Source organism: Triplophysa dalaica, chromosome 23, assembly GCF_015846415.1.
Source record: "Triplophysa dalaica isolate WHDGS20190420 chromosome 23, ASM1584641v1, whole genome shotgun sequence".
NCBI lineage: Eukaryota > Metazoa > Chordata > Actinopteri > Cypriniformes > Nemacheilidae > Triplophysa > Triplophysa dalaica.
The window spans coordinates 8,752,173-8,770,181 of NC_079564.1; the positions used below are offsets into that span (position 1 = coordinate 8,752,173).

General features: G+C 39.1%; 1 protein-coding gene across 3 annotated transcripts in view; it reads right to left on the reverse strand.

The window, feature by feature from the left end:
- The window catches only part of stau2 (staufen double-stranded RNA binding protein 2), an 80,380-nt gene that overhangs the window by 53,248 nt on the left and 9,123 nt on the right, over positions 1-18,009 (reverse strand). For all 3 annotated transcript variants that reach the window (XM_056738625.1, XM_056738623.1, XM_056738622.1), the window contains exons 6-7: positions 6,375-6,534; positions 2,757-2,861 (exon numbers count right to left, since the gene is read on the reverse strand). In XM_056738625.1, coding sequence (XP_056594603.1) covers positions 2,757-2,861; positions 6,375-6,534 — 265 coding nt within the window. The remainder of the gene's footprint in view (positions 1-2,756; positions 2,862-6,374; positions 6,535-18,009) is intronic.

Consider the following 18,009-nt stretch of genomic DNA (forward strand, 5'->3'; position numbering starts at 1 on the left):
GAAATGACGAAATTCTGGTGCATTTTTGTCTAGAAAGTTTACGCAATGTAGTCCCAGCATTCTTGCAAAGACGGGGAAAAGGCATGGAATTACACAGTTTACCAAAAAATGTAAATTCTTTCTTACTCACACTGAAGTCATTTCAACTTATATGATTTACTACCTTCCTCTACAGAACACAAAAGAAGATATTTTGAAGAATGTTGGTAACCGAACAACATTGGCCTTGATTGACTTCCATTGTATGAACACACAACCATCAAGACTTTTCTCAAAATATCTTCTTTCCTGTTTCACAGAAGAGTCGTATGCAGGTTTTGTACAACACGAGGGTGAATAAATGGCGACGGACGAAAAAAGTTTCATGTTTTTTATCTTTTTAGTGTAGCTAAAAATGTCATTCTGCAGCCTTAAATGGTCCAGTGTATAAAATTTAGCACCTCAGAACACATAGTTATGTATATTATATTGCATTTCTGTCAATAGATCCTCCATGAAATTACACATTGGACATTAAAATACAGTAAGTACCGAATTGAAATATTAAATTATTAAACTAAGCACTAATGTTATAAATAATTTAATGTAAATAAGTTGCTGGTGATGACAACTATAGCCAACTTTGCTGACCACAAGAACAAGCCTTATGACGCTTTGAATCTGGTCACCAGTTTAAAACTTGAAACTAGGTGGGAACGTCTCCATCGGGTAAATGAGTCTCATCGGGAGAACAAGGACTGTGAGGAGGTCTTGGCACCGGGACCCGACTCCCTCCATGGCGGCAGACGAGGATGTGCCGTCTCGACAGATGATACGGAATCCTCATTCAGCGATGGGGTTTCATCAAAAGTGTTTGATTCTTGTCTCTGACGGAGGGCAGTTCCTCTTTCTGCAGTTGAGTCTCGCTCGGCTGGCAGCGGAGATCAAGTTGTAGGAAGGAATCACTGTAACATGAGGTAGATCTTCATCTCTTTATGCATGTGAGGGGAGATACTGTATTAGTGAGACCGCCGTGTCCTTAGCCTGGTGAAAAGAGAGGATACCAGGCCAGGGTGGGACAATGGCAGAGACAAATATAATGAAGAAAAGCTCTTTTGTATGGATTGTTGATGTGTATGCCCTGGAGGAAGGTACTTATGTACATGATGGGTGGTTCTTGGCCCGGGTTTTCACTCTTCGTATCTCAGTAAGGCGTCATCTACTGAGGGATCTAGTGATTAATATATTTGTCCCTTGAAGCTGGCATCCCTTTGGGATCGTTTGATGCTGATGTTATGACGTATTTTCAGGTGACTTGGGTGCATTGTGGTCAATTTCATGCAAATGTTAGCTTCAGATGAAAGGTTTTTACCAAAGATTTTCACCATAGTGATAAGGCAGATGTCAATATTGGGTGGTTTAAATACCCCTCTCAAAGTTTTTGAAGTATAGTTTTACATAGTCAGGTATGTGAATTGTCACATCCATAACAGACATTTTTCCACATAAATGGACGAATAAAATAAAATGTAACAATTTTGTTGTCTATAAAGATCAATTTCTTCTCTGTTTGTTAGGTATCATTGCTTCTGGTTTGTACATTTGAATACACAGAAATCCTACAAAGTCGGCTGTCTCTCAAAAACCTAAGTCCTTTTTTTGTCACATCCATACTGAGTACATCCATGCTCTATTTTAAAATAGAAAACTTATGCTTTGACTGGTATTTTTCTGACGTCGGGAAAACAATCAAAAAACAGATGATTCAATATATCGGTAATAAATACACTCTCTGAGAATTTGTAAGTGCCTTTCCATTTTTGACAAAACATGTCCCGTGTGAATTTTGTGAATCATGTGAAGCCAAGTACATAAAAATATAAATAAAACAAATTTAAAGAATATGTTTGAAAAAAAATCCTCAAGGTTTCTTTCTCACATATTGTTTGGATGCTATAACTAAATCAGGAACAAAAACATTTCCATTCATACAAATAGCTGGGGAGAAAATTCCTGAAAGATCAAACAAAACTGAAATGAGTCCAGACTCTCACAGATCAGTTACAGCTCAAACCTTAAAGAAGAAAAACAATCGCGCTACGTCTTGTTCAAATGCAGTTGGATTGGGGTCCCAGACGTAACGGATTGCATGCAAGTACACAGGATTCTTGCTGAACGTACGTCAGGAAGGTTCTGGACCACCAAAGCCAAGCAGATGATTGCAGATTGCAAGTTGGAGATGGCCGTGGAAAATCATTTAAGATAAATGAAGACGCAGCAGCAGTGAGGCTACGGAGAACCGCAGACATCCGCTTGAGTTTTTTCAGAGGCTGTGGTGTTGATTTAAAGTGTCAGTAACGCAGCTCTTTAATGCAGTGCTGATTTTGAATGTGGTCCAGATCAACCTCATCCCCACAATAAACGCTTCGAAGTTGTGCAGCAATTTCATTTACTGGATTTAACTGCTGTTGACAGAGCTTAACCAAAAGCAGACAGTTTATAAAATTACTTTCCCACTTTATCCTCTTTGCTTCAACCTAACGGTTTTCAATGTATTCAATGAAGGCATATCTAATGTTGTGATATTTAGAGTCTATTAAACTGAACGAACACTTGAAGGGAAGAGAAACAAAAACTCAACGTTTATTAGAGAGAGCTCTGTTGGTAAACCCAATGACTTGTCTTCTTTGAAGGTGTCATGGGTATGTTGTCAACGTGAAGGATGTCTCAAAGGTATTTTAAAAAACCTTGCCTCCAAAAAACGCTAAAAAGCTTACCTCAAAGTTTACAGGCAGGTTTCTTTTCAGAGCGATCTCGTACACCAGGCTGATCTCTGATTTGCTGGCATCACTGTTCTCCTCATCATCATTCTCATCTGAACACTGAAACACACACAAACACTGTAAATACAAGTATACAGGGCATTCTGAGTTATCATCCTCTTACAAACACGTAAAACGAACAATATTCTCACAACTACATTTCATAATGATCAGTGTCACCACAAAGCTCCCATCATGCATTGCTGCATGAATAAAGTTGGAAATAAGTACAGTATGGTTTTACAAATAACGTTTACAAATAACTTTTCACAATAGATAGATTTTCTAAAGAAGGTCAACTCCTAACAAAATGAAGATCTCAAACACAGGTTGTACGAATCTCAATCCCAATCTGACGTTGAGTCCGCTTCAACGCACGGCTGCAGTTTCTCAAGTGACATCGCTGTAAAGAGCTGCTTCTGGTTTGAGATTCTTTGAAAGCGGGAAAATAAACTGCTTTCAAACCGATCCAGGATTCATATCTTATCAATTCTGAAAGGAGTTGCGATCGTACTCTCCCACAAACTCCAAAGGGTGACTTTTAATATGATCCTGTAACATATTATCTTGTTCACTTCTATTACAACACTGACATTTCAAAAAGAAGAGCGAGTTCTCATGCTCATGAGTATGTGATCTTGCTCTCTACGAAATTGAGGTTCTCTGTAGACGTCTATACTGATCACAAGACACGATGTCACTTTTGTCACATTGTAATGATATCTAGGATCTGTCGGGCGGTTTGGGGTGTAAGACTTTGAGTAAGAGGCTGTGAAGGTTTGCTTGAGTGCTTTTCTAAAATGAATCTGACCGTCCGAAGTTAAATTCATCGTCACATCATTCCGGAGTGTCATTATGGTCAGTGTATATGACCTGGCGATAAAACATCACAGTACTACTCTTAATTTGAGCAGTTAAAAGGAAAAGTTCACCCAAAATAGTTGTTCTCTAAAGTAGCCAGCCGTACATAAAATTTCTACCAAACGCTGTTTATTTGCTCAGCTGTAAAACAGGCCGTATTTCAAAGTGGTGCGAATCTGTAGGCAACATTTCTGTCGGATTAATCGACCGCCGCTCTTTGATATCGCCCTGAATCCGTCCGTCTGTCAGCACTTTTTCATCTGGACCATTTCCTGCTTACAGTGTACGGTCATCGAGCGCCGTTCCCATGACGACAAGTGGAATGAACCTGTTATTCTGTCTCTTCAAAGTGTGTTTACTAAAAGCTCGGTCTGCATGCATGGGGCTTACTGTACTTGCTGCAGTATTGTTTATTCACAGGCTGACTGGTAGCGCTCTCTGGCATGCGCTCCTTCGGCTGTTAGCACATGGTAAACAATTGGGTTTGATTAAGAACCGCTCTGCGCTGTTCGCGATCAGTTTGCGAGTTAATAAGCATGTAAAGAGGAAGGAAAACATTGCGTGTTTGACAATAAAAGCAGCCATACCGAGACAGCATTCTGTGTGCGTACTGCCTTACACAAACAGCTGCCTTCAGCTCAATGCGGCAGTGCATTCTGGGATTGCCTTTATTTCAGTGAAGGAAGCATACCTTCACACCAAGAACAATATATGCATACACAATAACAAACTATAAATAATTAATAAATAAAGGAGTTCATTATGGTTTTATAATATTGTGTGTGCATTTGTGTGTGTAGTCAGTGGTACAACGGTGAGGAGACAGGCAGACAAACACAGTTCTGCCCTGAGGTGTACACAGGCATGGTGTGTATCAATTTGTAAAGCAATACACGGAAGAGGTGTCTGACAAAGACCTCATTATGGAGACAGAAGGAGGACAAGACCAAAAAAGAGAGGCGCCACTGCGGTTTAAATAACCGCTGCCAATGCCAGGCTTTTGGGGCACAATGTAATATGATTTCCGGTGGGAGAAATTAGTATTTTGAAGGATGGCCCGAAGCTACAGGTACACACAGCGCTGACAGAAACCAAAGCTTTGAGGAGATCCTGTAAACATTGACAAATGAGAAGAGTTGCGGCTTCTTAAATATCAGGACTTGGATTGTCAGCCTGAATATCACCTTTACAAGACAACAGGTTGTGAATATGCAAGGCACAAAAGGTTTTCAAGTGCAAGGGCTGAAAAAACATTGCGTGGGGCCTAAATGTCTGAGACGGCTAGAGAACACGCTTCTATTTTGCATTTGTCTAGTCTAATAGATATAGATTTCATTATAAATGATGTGGTAAACTTTTGTACACAGGAATTAACATGTGCTAGACATAGTACAGATATTTTTTGTTTAACTATTTTATGCTTATTTCCAAGCCTTAAAAAGTTTTGAATATGGTCTCAGTCTATAACTATAGATTTATATTTTAAAGCATCAACACAAACAAACGTTACTGCGCATGCACACTTTTGTGGCCCGAACTTAACTTCCTATACACATCCGCAAAGACTAGAGTCCCTGTAGCTTATTTCAGATAAAAAGCAAAAGAAATAAGAAGTAAATTAACTAGCAAGTTAAAATTGTTTCTAGCCAGCACCGTTTTGGGTTACCAGTAGAAAAAACATTTCTTGGCTAAACATAATCGCGACAAAGTTACACGACCCATTTAACTTTTTTTATAACTATAATACACAATAAACTCAACAAATTGTTATTTATAATACAATTACTATCCTATAAAATACTAATAGAAAATAATAGTGATATAAATTAAATAATAATAGTTATATTCTTAGCCATTAGCCAGACATACAGATCTCAAATTCACTAAATCTATAGAATAACATGTCAGAAGCTGTCATCTTAAAGGGGTCATATGACAGGCCTGAAACTATTTGTTTGTTTTAGATGTATTGCAATGTGTGTACATGATTTAAGGTTAAAAAAGTGCATGTTTGCATCTCCTCTTGGCCCCGCTTCTCTGAAACACATAGATTTTATACAAAGCTCATTTCTCTGAAAAGCGAGGTGTGCTATGATTGGCCAGTTAATCAGTGCGTAGTGATTGGTGGAAAACTGCAAGCGTGTAACGGAAATGTAACGCCGCTTAACATGGAACATCAGGTTTCAAAGCAATTGTGCTTACAGGTATGCCCACCTTACTTGCGTATACATTTGGGCGGTCTTAGTCAAATCATACCACGAGGCGTTTCAGGCAGGTCTGGGTGACCATTCGCTCTTAGATAGAATGCATCTTTTGTTCCAACATTTAAATTTTTTGCAATTTTACGTGTCTAATACATGCATGGGCAACTCACCAAAGACACAGAAAAACGAGTATTCGCGCCATATGACCCCTTTAAAAAATGTGATATCTGATATGTGGCTTTAAAGTTCATTTCAACGTGTGCCCAACTGCATAACTGTCCATGTGCGTGCTATGAATAACAATGATGCAGAATAGCTGTCCCTCTTCACCATATGTAACCCATTGTAATTTATGCACAAACAGGTATTACTACAAACCAGATATGGCGTATGATTTAAAAGTAAGTTTGCATTTACATAGGGATCCAACGCATAATACACTTAATCAAACTGCATATTGACAGACAGCATATGTCCGGTGTGTGGTCCGATCAGGTGTGACAGTTACCTGAGGTGGTCTCTCTGGAATGGGTTCGTTCTTCAGGCCCTGAAGGGCTTTCATTGCTGCATTGTGGCGGGCAGCTTGGCGAGTCCGTCCCTCTCCGATAAACTCTTTGTTCCCCACCGTCAGCTGCACATAAAATACCTTAGGCACTGGGTAATGGTACCTAGATTTGGAAGGGGACCAAGAAACAAAGAACGAAAGGTTGAGTGAAAGAGAAAAAGGCAGGTGAAGAAAAAAAGCCCTTTGATTTTTAAGAGGATTAGCTTATCGAAACTTGGCAGTTTTATTACTGTGCAAACTGCAGGCTGGAAACGAAAGATACAGAAGAACTGCTGGAATTAACAGGAGGTGAATGGAACGTGATGGCTGTTAATTGGGAGAAATGAGGAGGATAACGTGACTTGTAAAGCAAAACTAAAACAGTTTTTTCGGCTAGGACCAATAGTTTGGATGGTTAATGCAACAGTTTCAAGTGGCAAAAGTCATTTTAAGTAAAACTTTGTAAGTAATTTATACACATTAAGATTTACAAGCGAGATAAAGTTGCACCTGAGGTGTACCGAGTCTTCAAAATGAATGAAAAATCGAGTGGCAGAAACACAGCACAAATGTATTTAATCGCCAGCTTCAACAACAGCTTTCATGCGGCTGTTATGATTCTGTTTATTTTTTTACCGCTCACCGAACGGCAGCTTCACACACAGCGTAAATGCAGCCCAATGTCGACAGTTCTGTCAACTGGCCCGAACTTCTCTCACACGGACCTCGGTCCATCGAGTCCTGCCCTATGCACGCCGCCCTAACCGCCATTATTTACCCCCTTCGCTAGTGTGAGTGCGTCTCTGCCACGGAGCTCCCATGAAGTAAGTGTCTGAAGACACAAAGGCTGATGGGAGTGGTGGACAAAGCTTTAAAACAACTAGAGAAAAGACAGATTTATTTCTGAGGCGGAACCCGAACAATATTGGTAGAGTAATAAATGGTGAAATTAAAGGGCCCTTCTTCCATGGGGTCAATGACATAACAATGAGTCGGTGAAATAATGACTCCCATTGGCTCCGAGCGAAGCGGCTCGTAACAAAAGCCGCTTCACATATATCCCGCTTTCTTTATCTTAACTTTGGCTCACCCATGCAGGGCTGTCAGGCCGCTGTTCAGTGGGCAGATTTAAGGGTCTGTTTGCACTTTAAGGCCTTTATGAGGAACGGTACCGACTGACCTAGCGTCAGCTCTCCCCCTTCACGTTCCCCTCTCACCAGGGAGAACCCATTCACACTCCTCTGCAGCGTCTAGGGTCCGAACTGTGCTTAAAAGTAGCTGTTGCCTTCCAAAATCATCATGCTCTCACAGTTTTTGCTTTTTGGGAATTAAAATACATCTAACAGTCATGCACAGGGTGAAAAATGAGTTGGACCTTAACAACATCTTAAATCGCATAAAACATGTTGCATGAAGAAATATAAGTTTATAAACCGAAATGTAGGGAGGATAATACTTTGCTATTGGCCGGTGCGAGAATGCCATAAATGTTTCAAGTTTAAGCATGAAAACATAAAACAGACAATGTGCATTGTTGTAACGGATAATGAAATAAGTGTTGTTTGGTCTGTGAGTACGTACGTTTTGTTCTTAATGTTCCAGTAATTTTGCTTTAGCTAATAGAGAACTTCCATCTCATTGTAGCGCTTGCGATATTAGATTTGATACCAATTGAAGCCATCTGAGACATGTTGAAATGAAAGCACATGCCAAAACCGCCAGTTAAGTGGAAGGGATAGTGTAACATGCATGCTAATGTAATACAGAGCTATATTCCTGCCCAATAAAATCAAATCAAACCAAGATGACTGAGTAAATAAACTATTACAAGTACATAAATCAACATTGGGGACACTGATACCTTAAAAAGATTTGTATTTAATTCTCGTTCAAAGTTCTGCCACAACTTTAGGGTGCTGAAGTTATGTTAGCTGCCGGTGTGTTGCTAAAAGGTGTGTTTTATTATGTTACTTGAGTCATTTCCGAAACCACTAAACCATCACGGCAGTAAAAAAATAAAAAACATAATTTGTTAACGTAAAAAGCATCATAATAAACATAATAGACTTCTCTACCTTGTACAACGCCTAATTTTAATATAAGGATTAATTAATTCTGTATTTTATTGCTTTTTCTGATGAAATTCTCATTACCGTAACCTGTCCTGATTTGTCTGAACACATTATAGGTCATTTAAACTATTCTAAACAAAAACTATTGGATGTCCTATTAGATGTTCTCAAACAGTAAAAAATTATGAAGAAATATTGGAAAAAATAAGTGTCCATTACAATTATTCTCATCCTCCACAACATTTTTAAAGGACTGTTTACACACACAAAATGTTTCACATTCATTTTAACATTAAGTTTGATTTTTTGGAAAAAAAAATGGCAGTACCTTTCAAATGGCTAAAAGGTTGACTGATTATTTTCTAGTTTTCTAGTTAAAATTTAATATTCTCTTCTCACGCTGTGTACACAATTTTTTTCAAGCTCATTATCAATACAGGTAGTTTTCTGAATTTAAACAATGTGACATCATTTTCTATTAAAATATAATTCATTTATGTCTTATTATGCAATTCCCTTCTGGCCGGCCTTCCAACCAATGCAGTCAAGCTCTTGCACATGAACCAGAATGCAGCTGCACGTCTAGTTTTCAATCAGCCTAAAAGAACCCATGTAACACCCCTCCTGACTTCACTTCAATGGCTGCCAGTTGCTGCCCTCATCAAGTTTAAATCTCTGACACAGGCCGTCAGAATATAACGGCAAATTCGTCCATTTACCTTAACTCACTACTCCAGGTCTAACTCCCCTCCAGTCCTCCTCGGTCTGAAAATGAGCGACGCCTCGTTGTTCCATCAAAGCGAGGCACCAAATCACCTTTACTCATTTGGTTCCCTGTGGTGGAATGAACTGTCAGCCTCCACATGGAGTGCAGCATCCTTTACCACTTTCAAAAAAAAGCTACAAAAAAAACTGTTCTGCATTTATTTGACTAACCAATAACTGTATGTCAAAAAAACAAAATGTTCATTTTCTCCTTTGCTTACTGTACACCAGCTTTAATCCTCCTAGTAGCATGGCCTTGTAAATTTACGGTACTGTTTAGCATGATGACCAAATGTCGGTATGCTCTCCTTCTTTAAAGTCGCATTGGATAAAAGCATCTGCCAAATGAATAAATGTAAACGTACATGTATGATTATTAAAAACTTACTTACGCATCATGGCTTCACATTTTTTTGCAAAACTTGCTATAGAATAGACAAGGCGCTGAGATTATTTAAAACCTTTTCTGTATAACTGTTTGTAAAAGGTTTTAAATTAATGGTTTTGATCTTTTCATGCCTGGTTTTTAATTAATAAAAAGGACATTTGTTGATGCAAGTTAAATCACCCACTTCAAGTGACCCAGGCTTTTAAAGGAGTGAAAAACCTTAAGCACACATATGTTACAATCACATAACCCGTCTGCTACATGTGATTCAGCACTTCTCCCAGAATTCCACGGGGTCCTTTCTCTGCTGACCACAGTCCCTCAGGGGGAGGGGGCAGAGCCTGCCCTCGCATGTCAAGCATGGTCCTAGACGCTTGGAGGAAATGCCAAGTGCAACATGGGACTCGGCCAGGATGTTGGGGCGGTAGATTTTCTGGTTACAGGTGCAAGGAGAGTGGCTCGTAGGAGGCCCTTTGTACAACGTGGGAAAGTGGTTCCTTACGCACTCTGAACCACATTAGACCCAATAATCTATCAGCACACACACCAGCCAGGCCTGTCTGGTATGCATTAGAAAGGAACGCTGGCCAAAATAGGAACACCTAGTGCGAGAAACCCACTGAAAGGCAAACATTAGCGTGGTCTTTTATTTGTGCGTGTGAACGTGTGCGGCCGAAGAAAAGATGAGAGAGAGTGAGAAAAAACAGAGAATGAAAGGAGACGGGCAATGACTCAATCAAATGATAACTCACAATGACTATCAAAAGAGACTTTGAAGCTGTGGTTTCAATGGAGCGTTGACTGAGACCTTTTGAGACGCTATCAGGAGACTTTGCTGTGACATTAAATGACTTGAGATTTAATGAGTCATCAGTGTATTACTTTCTTAAGAATGGCAATAGATAAATATCAGCCAACAGCAACCTGATGCCGCTTCTGTATTTAGATGTTGGTATTTAGACATTGCCACCGTTCTCTAATTCTAGGTTTCTCATTTATTGATATGGGTCTTCGTCTCAAAACATGAAAATTCTGATATTGTTTGCATGTTGTTTCGAAAATTAAACAAATTATTAGAAGTTGTAATTAGAAATTAGGTGCTGTTTTTCATATAGTGGATGAAAATTAAATGACACGACTTAAAGGTCCAATGTGTACTTATTTGGAGGATCTATTGAAGGAAATCCAATATAATATACATAACTATATCTTCAGAGGTGTATATGGACCTTACATAATGAAGATTTATGTTTTTATTACCTTAGAATGAGCTATTTCTATCTACATACACCGCGGGTCCCCTTACATGGAATTTGCCATGTAGTTCCTACAGTAGCCCTAAAAGGAGAAACTGCACTGCAGAGTGCGTTTCTTAAATACGTTTTCTCCTTCAGCAAAGAAGCGAAAGTGTGATGACATCCTAGCCCTGTGTCGCCCTCCTTATTGCTTCGAAAGAGAGGGGTGAAGTGAGCTGTTGGTTGCAATTTGCAACCTCACCACTAGATGCCGCTAAATTTCATACATGGGACTTTTCAAGCAAAACTGGTTTTAAAAGCATTTTTCTAAAACTATTTTTGGGGAACAATGTTTGGTTTCAAAGTAATTAAGCTTTGCATTTCATAAAACCAAGCTTCATCTAATTATTTAAAAAAAAACTACTATCAAGAACACATAAAAGGAATTGATACAGAAACAAGACAAAGTGTTCTTATACTCTAATCAGAAACATACTAAACAAAATGCATTGATTCGTGACTTTGTTACCTATGGAGACGTTGACAGATGCACGACATTACTCCCATGAGTTTCATCGCTAAACAAAAAGATTTCCAGATTTCACACAGAACACACTATTGTGTATGTACCCTTTAAGAAAAAGACAAGACTCCCTTCCTGCAGTTATTCAAGCCAAATCCACCTCAACTCCCCCGAGGGGAGGCTCACGCCCAAATCACGAGTTTCTTAACCCAGATGTCAGATTATGTTTCACCACAGCGAGGAAGTATTGGCAATCTTCTCAACAGATACAGAAGTTGTCATAAAGGTTTGATGAATGATGCATTTGGGACTGTGTGTTGTTGTAAATGCGTAATATCCAAAAAGGATACGAAATTATAGCATCGACAACAATGGCATCATTCAGTGGCCAGATTCAACGCTTCAGACCATAGCAGATTTCCAAACAACTCTTGAAAAAGAAAACAAGAGACTCTCAACAAAACAAGGGACTTTTAAATATGATCTTAAAGGTTCAGTGTACAAGTGTGGTTTCTAGTGGTGAGGTTGCGAATTGCAACCAATGGCTCACTCCGCCCCTCCTTTTTGAAGCACTACGTTGGCTGACACAGAACGAAGATGTTTTTGGCTACTCCCTGTCTCTCTCTCTATCATCAATGTGTTGCTAATGAAACAACTACAAGTGAATGCTTGGCCGCCGAGGTCTTTCATCTATCTCTGGCCATCTAAACCGCTTGCATTAGGCTTCAGTTCTGCACTCCTTTACAAAGACAAACATCACTTATTTGACCAGTGTTTAAAGAGTTTTTGACATTTCTGCATTAAAGGAAGATTTTAAAAGGCATGACATCCTGTAAGGATTAAAGGAAGTGAGTATAAACATGTTAACATGTGATATGGGTTTCTCCAGGTGCGTGATAAGACTTATGTCTGACTGAACCGTAATGGGCCTCAAATGGATTGTTATTTATGTCCCTCAGACTAACGGTGCGACACAAACCTTTGAGCTTATAAATACATTGCAGTAACACCAGCTGGCACCTTTATTATGTTTCTGTGTACACTGTCTGCAACTAGATTTCAACAATCTACAAACAAAAAAGACAAAAATGATTATCTGTACATAATGTGATGCTGCGTTGCTACTACAGTAGACTGTAGGTCTAGTGTGTTCTGCGCTGTTGCAAACATGTTCTCAATGATTTTCTATATCTCTTTCGATGTACAGTATGTCCATGTGTTTTTTCATTTATTCAATGGTTTCAGAAGAAGAAAGCCTGATCCTTTATAAAGGTAACAGAATGGCCCTTTAACAAGCAAAATGATGGTATCATTCATTTCCACAACACAACTCTTGGCTGTCTTGTGACAAAAAATACAACAACTAGTCACTAGTTACAATGACATCGTAATTCTTTAACACACTAACGTAATTTAATTTACCACCAGTATGTGTTTGTTTTGTTTTTAATTTGAATTTGAACACTTTCTTTCTTCTGCAAGAACACAACGACATTTTAAAGAATGTTGGTAGCCGAACAGCATCGGCGCCCATTCACATCTATTGCATGGCCATAAATCGATGCAAGTAAATGGGTGCTGGTGAACAACATTCTTCAAAATATCTTCTTTTGTGTTCTTGCAGAAGAAAGAAAGTCAAACAGGTTTGAAATGACAATAGGGTTTGTAAATTATGTCAAAATTTCGTTTTTGGGTGAATAATCAGGTTAATACACGTAAATGCTATCTGGAGTGAAATGTTTGATTTGAGAAAATACATGCTTATTAAAATTATTTTTTTAAAGTTAAAACCAAAACAAACACAAACTAGTGGTAAATTTAATTACGTTAGTGTGTTAATAAATTACGATGTCATTGTAACTAGTGACTAGTTGTTGTTCATTTTGTCACAAAACAGCCAAGTTGTGTTGTGGACATGAATGATACCTCACATCACGTTGCTTGTTAAAGGGCCATTCTGTTACCTTTCTAAAGGATCCGACTTTTTACTTGTGAATTTTTTTTGGGGGGGTGAACTATCAAATTAAAGACCAGTCCCGGGACTATTCGCTCACCACTGCCCCCACGGCACACTTTTCCCTGTCTGGCCTGAAGCCCTGGCACCTCTGCAGAGCACACAACCATTTCCCACTGAGAGAAGGGAAAACATGGATCCTTCCTTTTTTCTTTATCCCTGTTTACGCCCCACCCCCCAATGTGCAAAATCCTATCACATTACCAGATCTTCACCACAAATGTGTGTAAGGGAAAATACATAGTGACAGAACGATATCACAAAGTGCCCCGCTGGACCACAAAAGGTTTGTCGTCAGGGGGTACAGACCTCCTACCATTGACTCCTCACAGGAGGGGATACGAAAAGGCAACAAGCATGCGAAGCGAACCCCCCGTGAAGTAATGGGTTGTCTTTAGAAAGCATTCTGTGATGACATAGAGCAGGATGGGGCACCAAGCATTGGACGTTTTTAACAGAATTACTGAACGAAGTGCTATTTTACAGGAATACTTGGCTGGTATCAAATGAGTTGGTAACAAGCCACTTTCAAAACTTTTTGATGTGAGCACAATAAATCTGCAAAAGGTTTTGCCTGTACTAGGCATCGGAGCGGATTCATGGTTTCCACATTAATTGGGCTATAGCAAAGGTTGATGGCCCATAACAATCGTGGGTACAGCCAGAACAGCACACAAGCCAAAAAACCCTTGTAGAGCCCCTTTACAACCAACAGCCTGATCCGCCTTTGGACTCGTAGAACAGAACATCAGAGTTCTGTCATTTTAATTAAAGGTCAGCTAAACCCAAATTCTTCTGTAAAGTGTGTTATGGTTTCACTTGCGAACAGGAGATTACAAAGCTCTTGGCTTCTTAATCAGCGGGTTTCCTCTGTTTTATCACTTCAAAAATGCAGCGCCGAGTCAAACTCCGACCCTCCCGGATTCTTTACGACTTATTCAAAATGACACACAGTCTTAATGAGGCTCTTTTTGCTAATCTTGAGAGGTTGGCTTTTCAGACAGAAGCAGCGCCCGTGCCTGATAAAACTTTAAGCTCTTTTAATAGATGCAGAGGAGAAGTCAGGCTATTTCCTGCTAATGAAACAACTTTGGCACCGAGGTGTTAGACTGGACAATTCCATGCAAATGCCAACCTTACGATGAAAAACCATACTCCATTTTCACCATACTGATAGGTCAGATGCCAATTTGTGGTGGTTTGAATACACATGTGAAGTCTCTCTTAGTTTGTAAATCATTTCTTTTATCTTTACATAGTCAGGAAAGTGAACTGTCAAATCCAAAACAGTCCATATTCCTAATAAATTGGCACGTCATATTTTAGGTATTATTGCTCCTGGTTTGCACATTTTAATGTCACAAGTATGTTGTCTCACAAAAACGTGCGTCCTTTTCTGTAACATCCATAACCCACTATTTTTTCTGTCTTTTAAAACAAAACCAGGTAAAGCAAGGTCATGGATTCGAAATCCAACGTGCATTTGAAAAGCAATTACATTTTTTTATATAACAGCATCTCCCGATTGAATAACTGTATAAATGTCATGTGGAGGTATATGAGAAAGACTTAACGATCTTTATTGAAAAGTGTTTCATATATTTACAGTACATCTTGGATGGATGCCACGAGACACCATACAGAAGTTCAGACGTTGAAACAGACCCCATGTGAGACACACCTGTGTGGCACATTGAGCACCTGGTGCCAGTCACAGAAACAACCAAGCTTTATGACTCAAAGACCAGCAGCTGTAGGTCACAAAAGCATTAATGACTCACCCAAACAAAACAATGCCACCATCAATAAAAAAAAACATTTCCACAACGTTTTCCTTCTCCGAGTGCTGGGAGGAAATACGACTAAAGCAACAACAGGGAGGAACATCGCGGAATCATTATCGAGTACCCCAAAACACGCATTCCAACTGAACAGCCCTCACCTCGAGCCTTACAGGAAGTTGTTTGCTGTGACGCTCAAATGAAAAGATAAAAGTGGAAAAGGAACTGTTGAATCTATGTCAAGGAGTTGCCAGTTGAGTCCTTTGATATGATTGTGAGCTTTGGAGTGATTCACACTAACAAACCACAAGTATGAGGCTGGCCCACAACAGCTGGGCTGACCATGAGATCTCCAGAACAATGAGCTAGCCTGAAACAGCTCCAGCTTACACAAAAAGACCTCATTTGACCTTGGAGATCCATTACGTGAAGCAGATCTGCAGCTGGGTCGGAAAAAAGTTCTTAATTGAGTGCAAACACGCTAATATGAGATGCTACCACTTGAAATTGTGAGAAAACCCGGACGCATAACTTACCTCCCAATAAAATTTTGTTATTTTCTAATTATACACCGCCTGGTGGATAAAAAAAGAAAAACTTAAACAAAAGAAGTAACCCGAGCCCCATCTAAGAGTCAGAATACCATAAACTACCATTCCCATTATTTAACTTAGGCAAGCAAATACACGAGTGCCCTAGCAACCACTTAGCATCACCCAGTACCCTAGAAACGGTACAGCAATGTCCTGGTAACCACAAAAAACACCTTAGAAACAACATCGCAATGCACTCCCTTATTATATATGTGAATATAATGGAAAACATAATTGCAATATATTAAATACATTTACATACATTGAAATTAAAGGTCACATTCCCCGCGTCCCTTTTTTCAACCTTCAGTTAGTTTGTAATGTTGCTGTTAGAGCATAAAAAATACCTGCAAAATGATAAAGCTCAAAGTTCAGTGCCAAGCGAGATATTGTTTTTAACTCTTTTTGCGCCATTGACGAGTTGTCTCGTCATTAAAAAAAAACGGTTCCCCGCCAAAGACGAGTTTTTACGGCAATCAGTGTTTGTACTGTTATACAGCAGGTGGCGCTATTACACACCTTTGGGAAAATGTACAGAATCCCAGAACCTAGAACGTATGTTTTAGCGGTTTTTAATGATTGTTCTGAGTGTAATCTGGGCGGAATCTTTGACAAAAACGTTAATTATCTCAGCTGTTTAATCAAAATGATGCATTTTTGAAGATCATATACGGAGTGATAAAAAAACGAACAAATGAAGATAGAAGAATACGTTTTTTTTTGTTTAAAAGCTGAGACTCTGTTCTTTCATTTGACATATTGTTTGTCCATATATTCTTTACAGAAAATTTACTGTGAGCCATTTAAGTTGGGTGAAAATGTTAAAAACGCTGGCGTAGGCTGGCAACTTTTTTTAAAAAGGCTGGCGGGGAATGAGTTAACAGAATTCGCTTACAAGGACTACAGAGAATGGCTGGAATCGGACTACAGCTCTCTACTTCCCGGGTACATGATGTCACTATTCCGAGTGACATCATGCGTCTGCCAAATGCATAAATGTAAATGATTGACATTTGCACAAAAAACTAGCAGACCTCCATTACTCTTCGATCAACCCGTTTGTTTTTAACTGATAAAGTAAAGTTGACGCCATTGTTATTGTATATTTCTTAAAGCCAAAGTTTACGAATACACGTGCACTGAGAGGGGCACCGACCAATCACAACAGCCTGAGAAGCGGAAGCTCACTGATATGGTATGGGTGGGACATCTTCACACTCTAAGCGGGGAACCAGTCACAACAGAGGTGGTCAGCTATACCAATCAGAACGTTTTGGAAGTAGGGACTTTATACAGACCGGAAGAAATCCAGTAATTTTGTGAGAAGAGAGACAGCGGTGAACAACTGACTTGAAATATGTGAAATATTAAGCGTTTTTTTTATTAGAAACATGAAAAGCCTTTGTTAAACACCCAAAAAACATAATCAAAGCCTCAAAAACAGCAAAAGACTGCCTCCTTTAAGAGTGTCATTCAATATACTGTAATATAGTGATAGTTTATCATTCTATATATTTTCAAATATATATGAAAAGATTTAACATATCGACAATTAATAGTAAGAGCAAGCAAAGACAAAAACCTGCAAATGGGCAAACAAGGACATTTACTAAATAATAATAATAAAAACACATAGTTATCCATAAGGTCATTAAAAGCAAAATGAAAATAAAAATTCAATTTGCTTCAGATTCATGAGCCGTTCCCCTGTAACCGGAGGGCAGCATATAAAACCCTTGCTTTACGAGTTGACAGCAATTTGCTCCGTTTACACAATTTTCTGCCTGAACCCCTGAAACAGAAGCGTAGCCAGGCTCATTTATGTGTTATATGACCTAATGCATTTCATACTGATATTTGGTAAATAAAAGATTTTTCTGGCTGCTGTTTATGAGAGGAAGTACGGTGCTCGTAATAACAGCTTTTTATTAACATCCTTTATGAACTGTGGATTCTGGCAGCTCTTTTGTCCATGGATATACGTCTGGACAGACATCATATTGCTGGAATGCTTAATGAATAATCCAGTGTGCTGTTTGGTAGCCTTTTATAAGATATTCATTTACGTTCATTTATTTTGCATGCTTTTTCAAGGTATATGTTTCATTAGTATGTTCCTTGGGATTCAACCCTATCGCCTTTGTAACGAGCGCAACGCAAACTGAGCGCTGACTCAACTATTGCTGACTTCAGATCTATGTCACTTCACTTGTCAATAGACGAAGTAT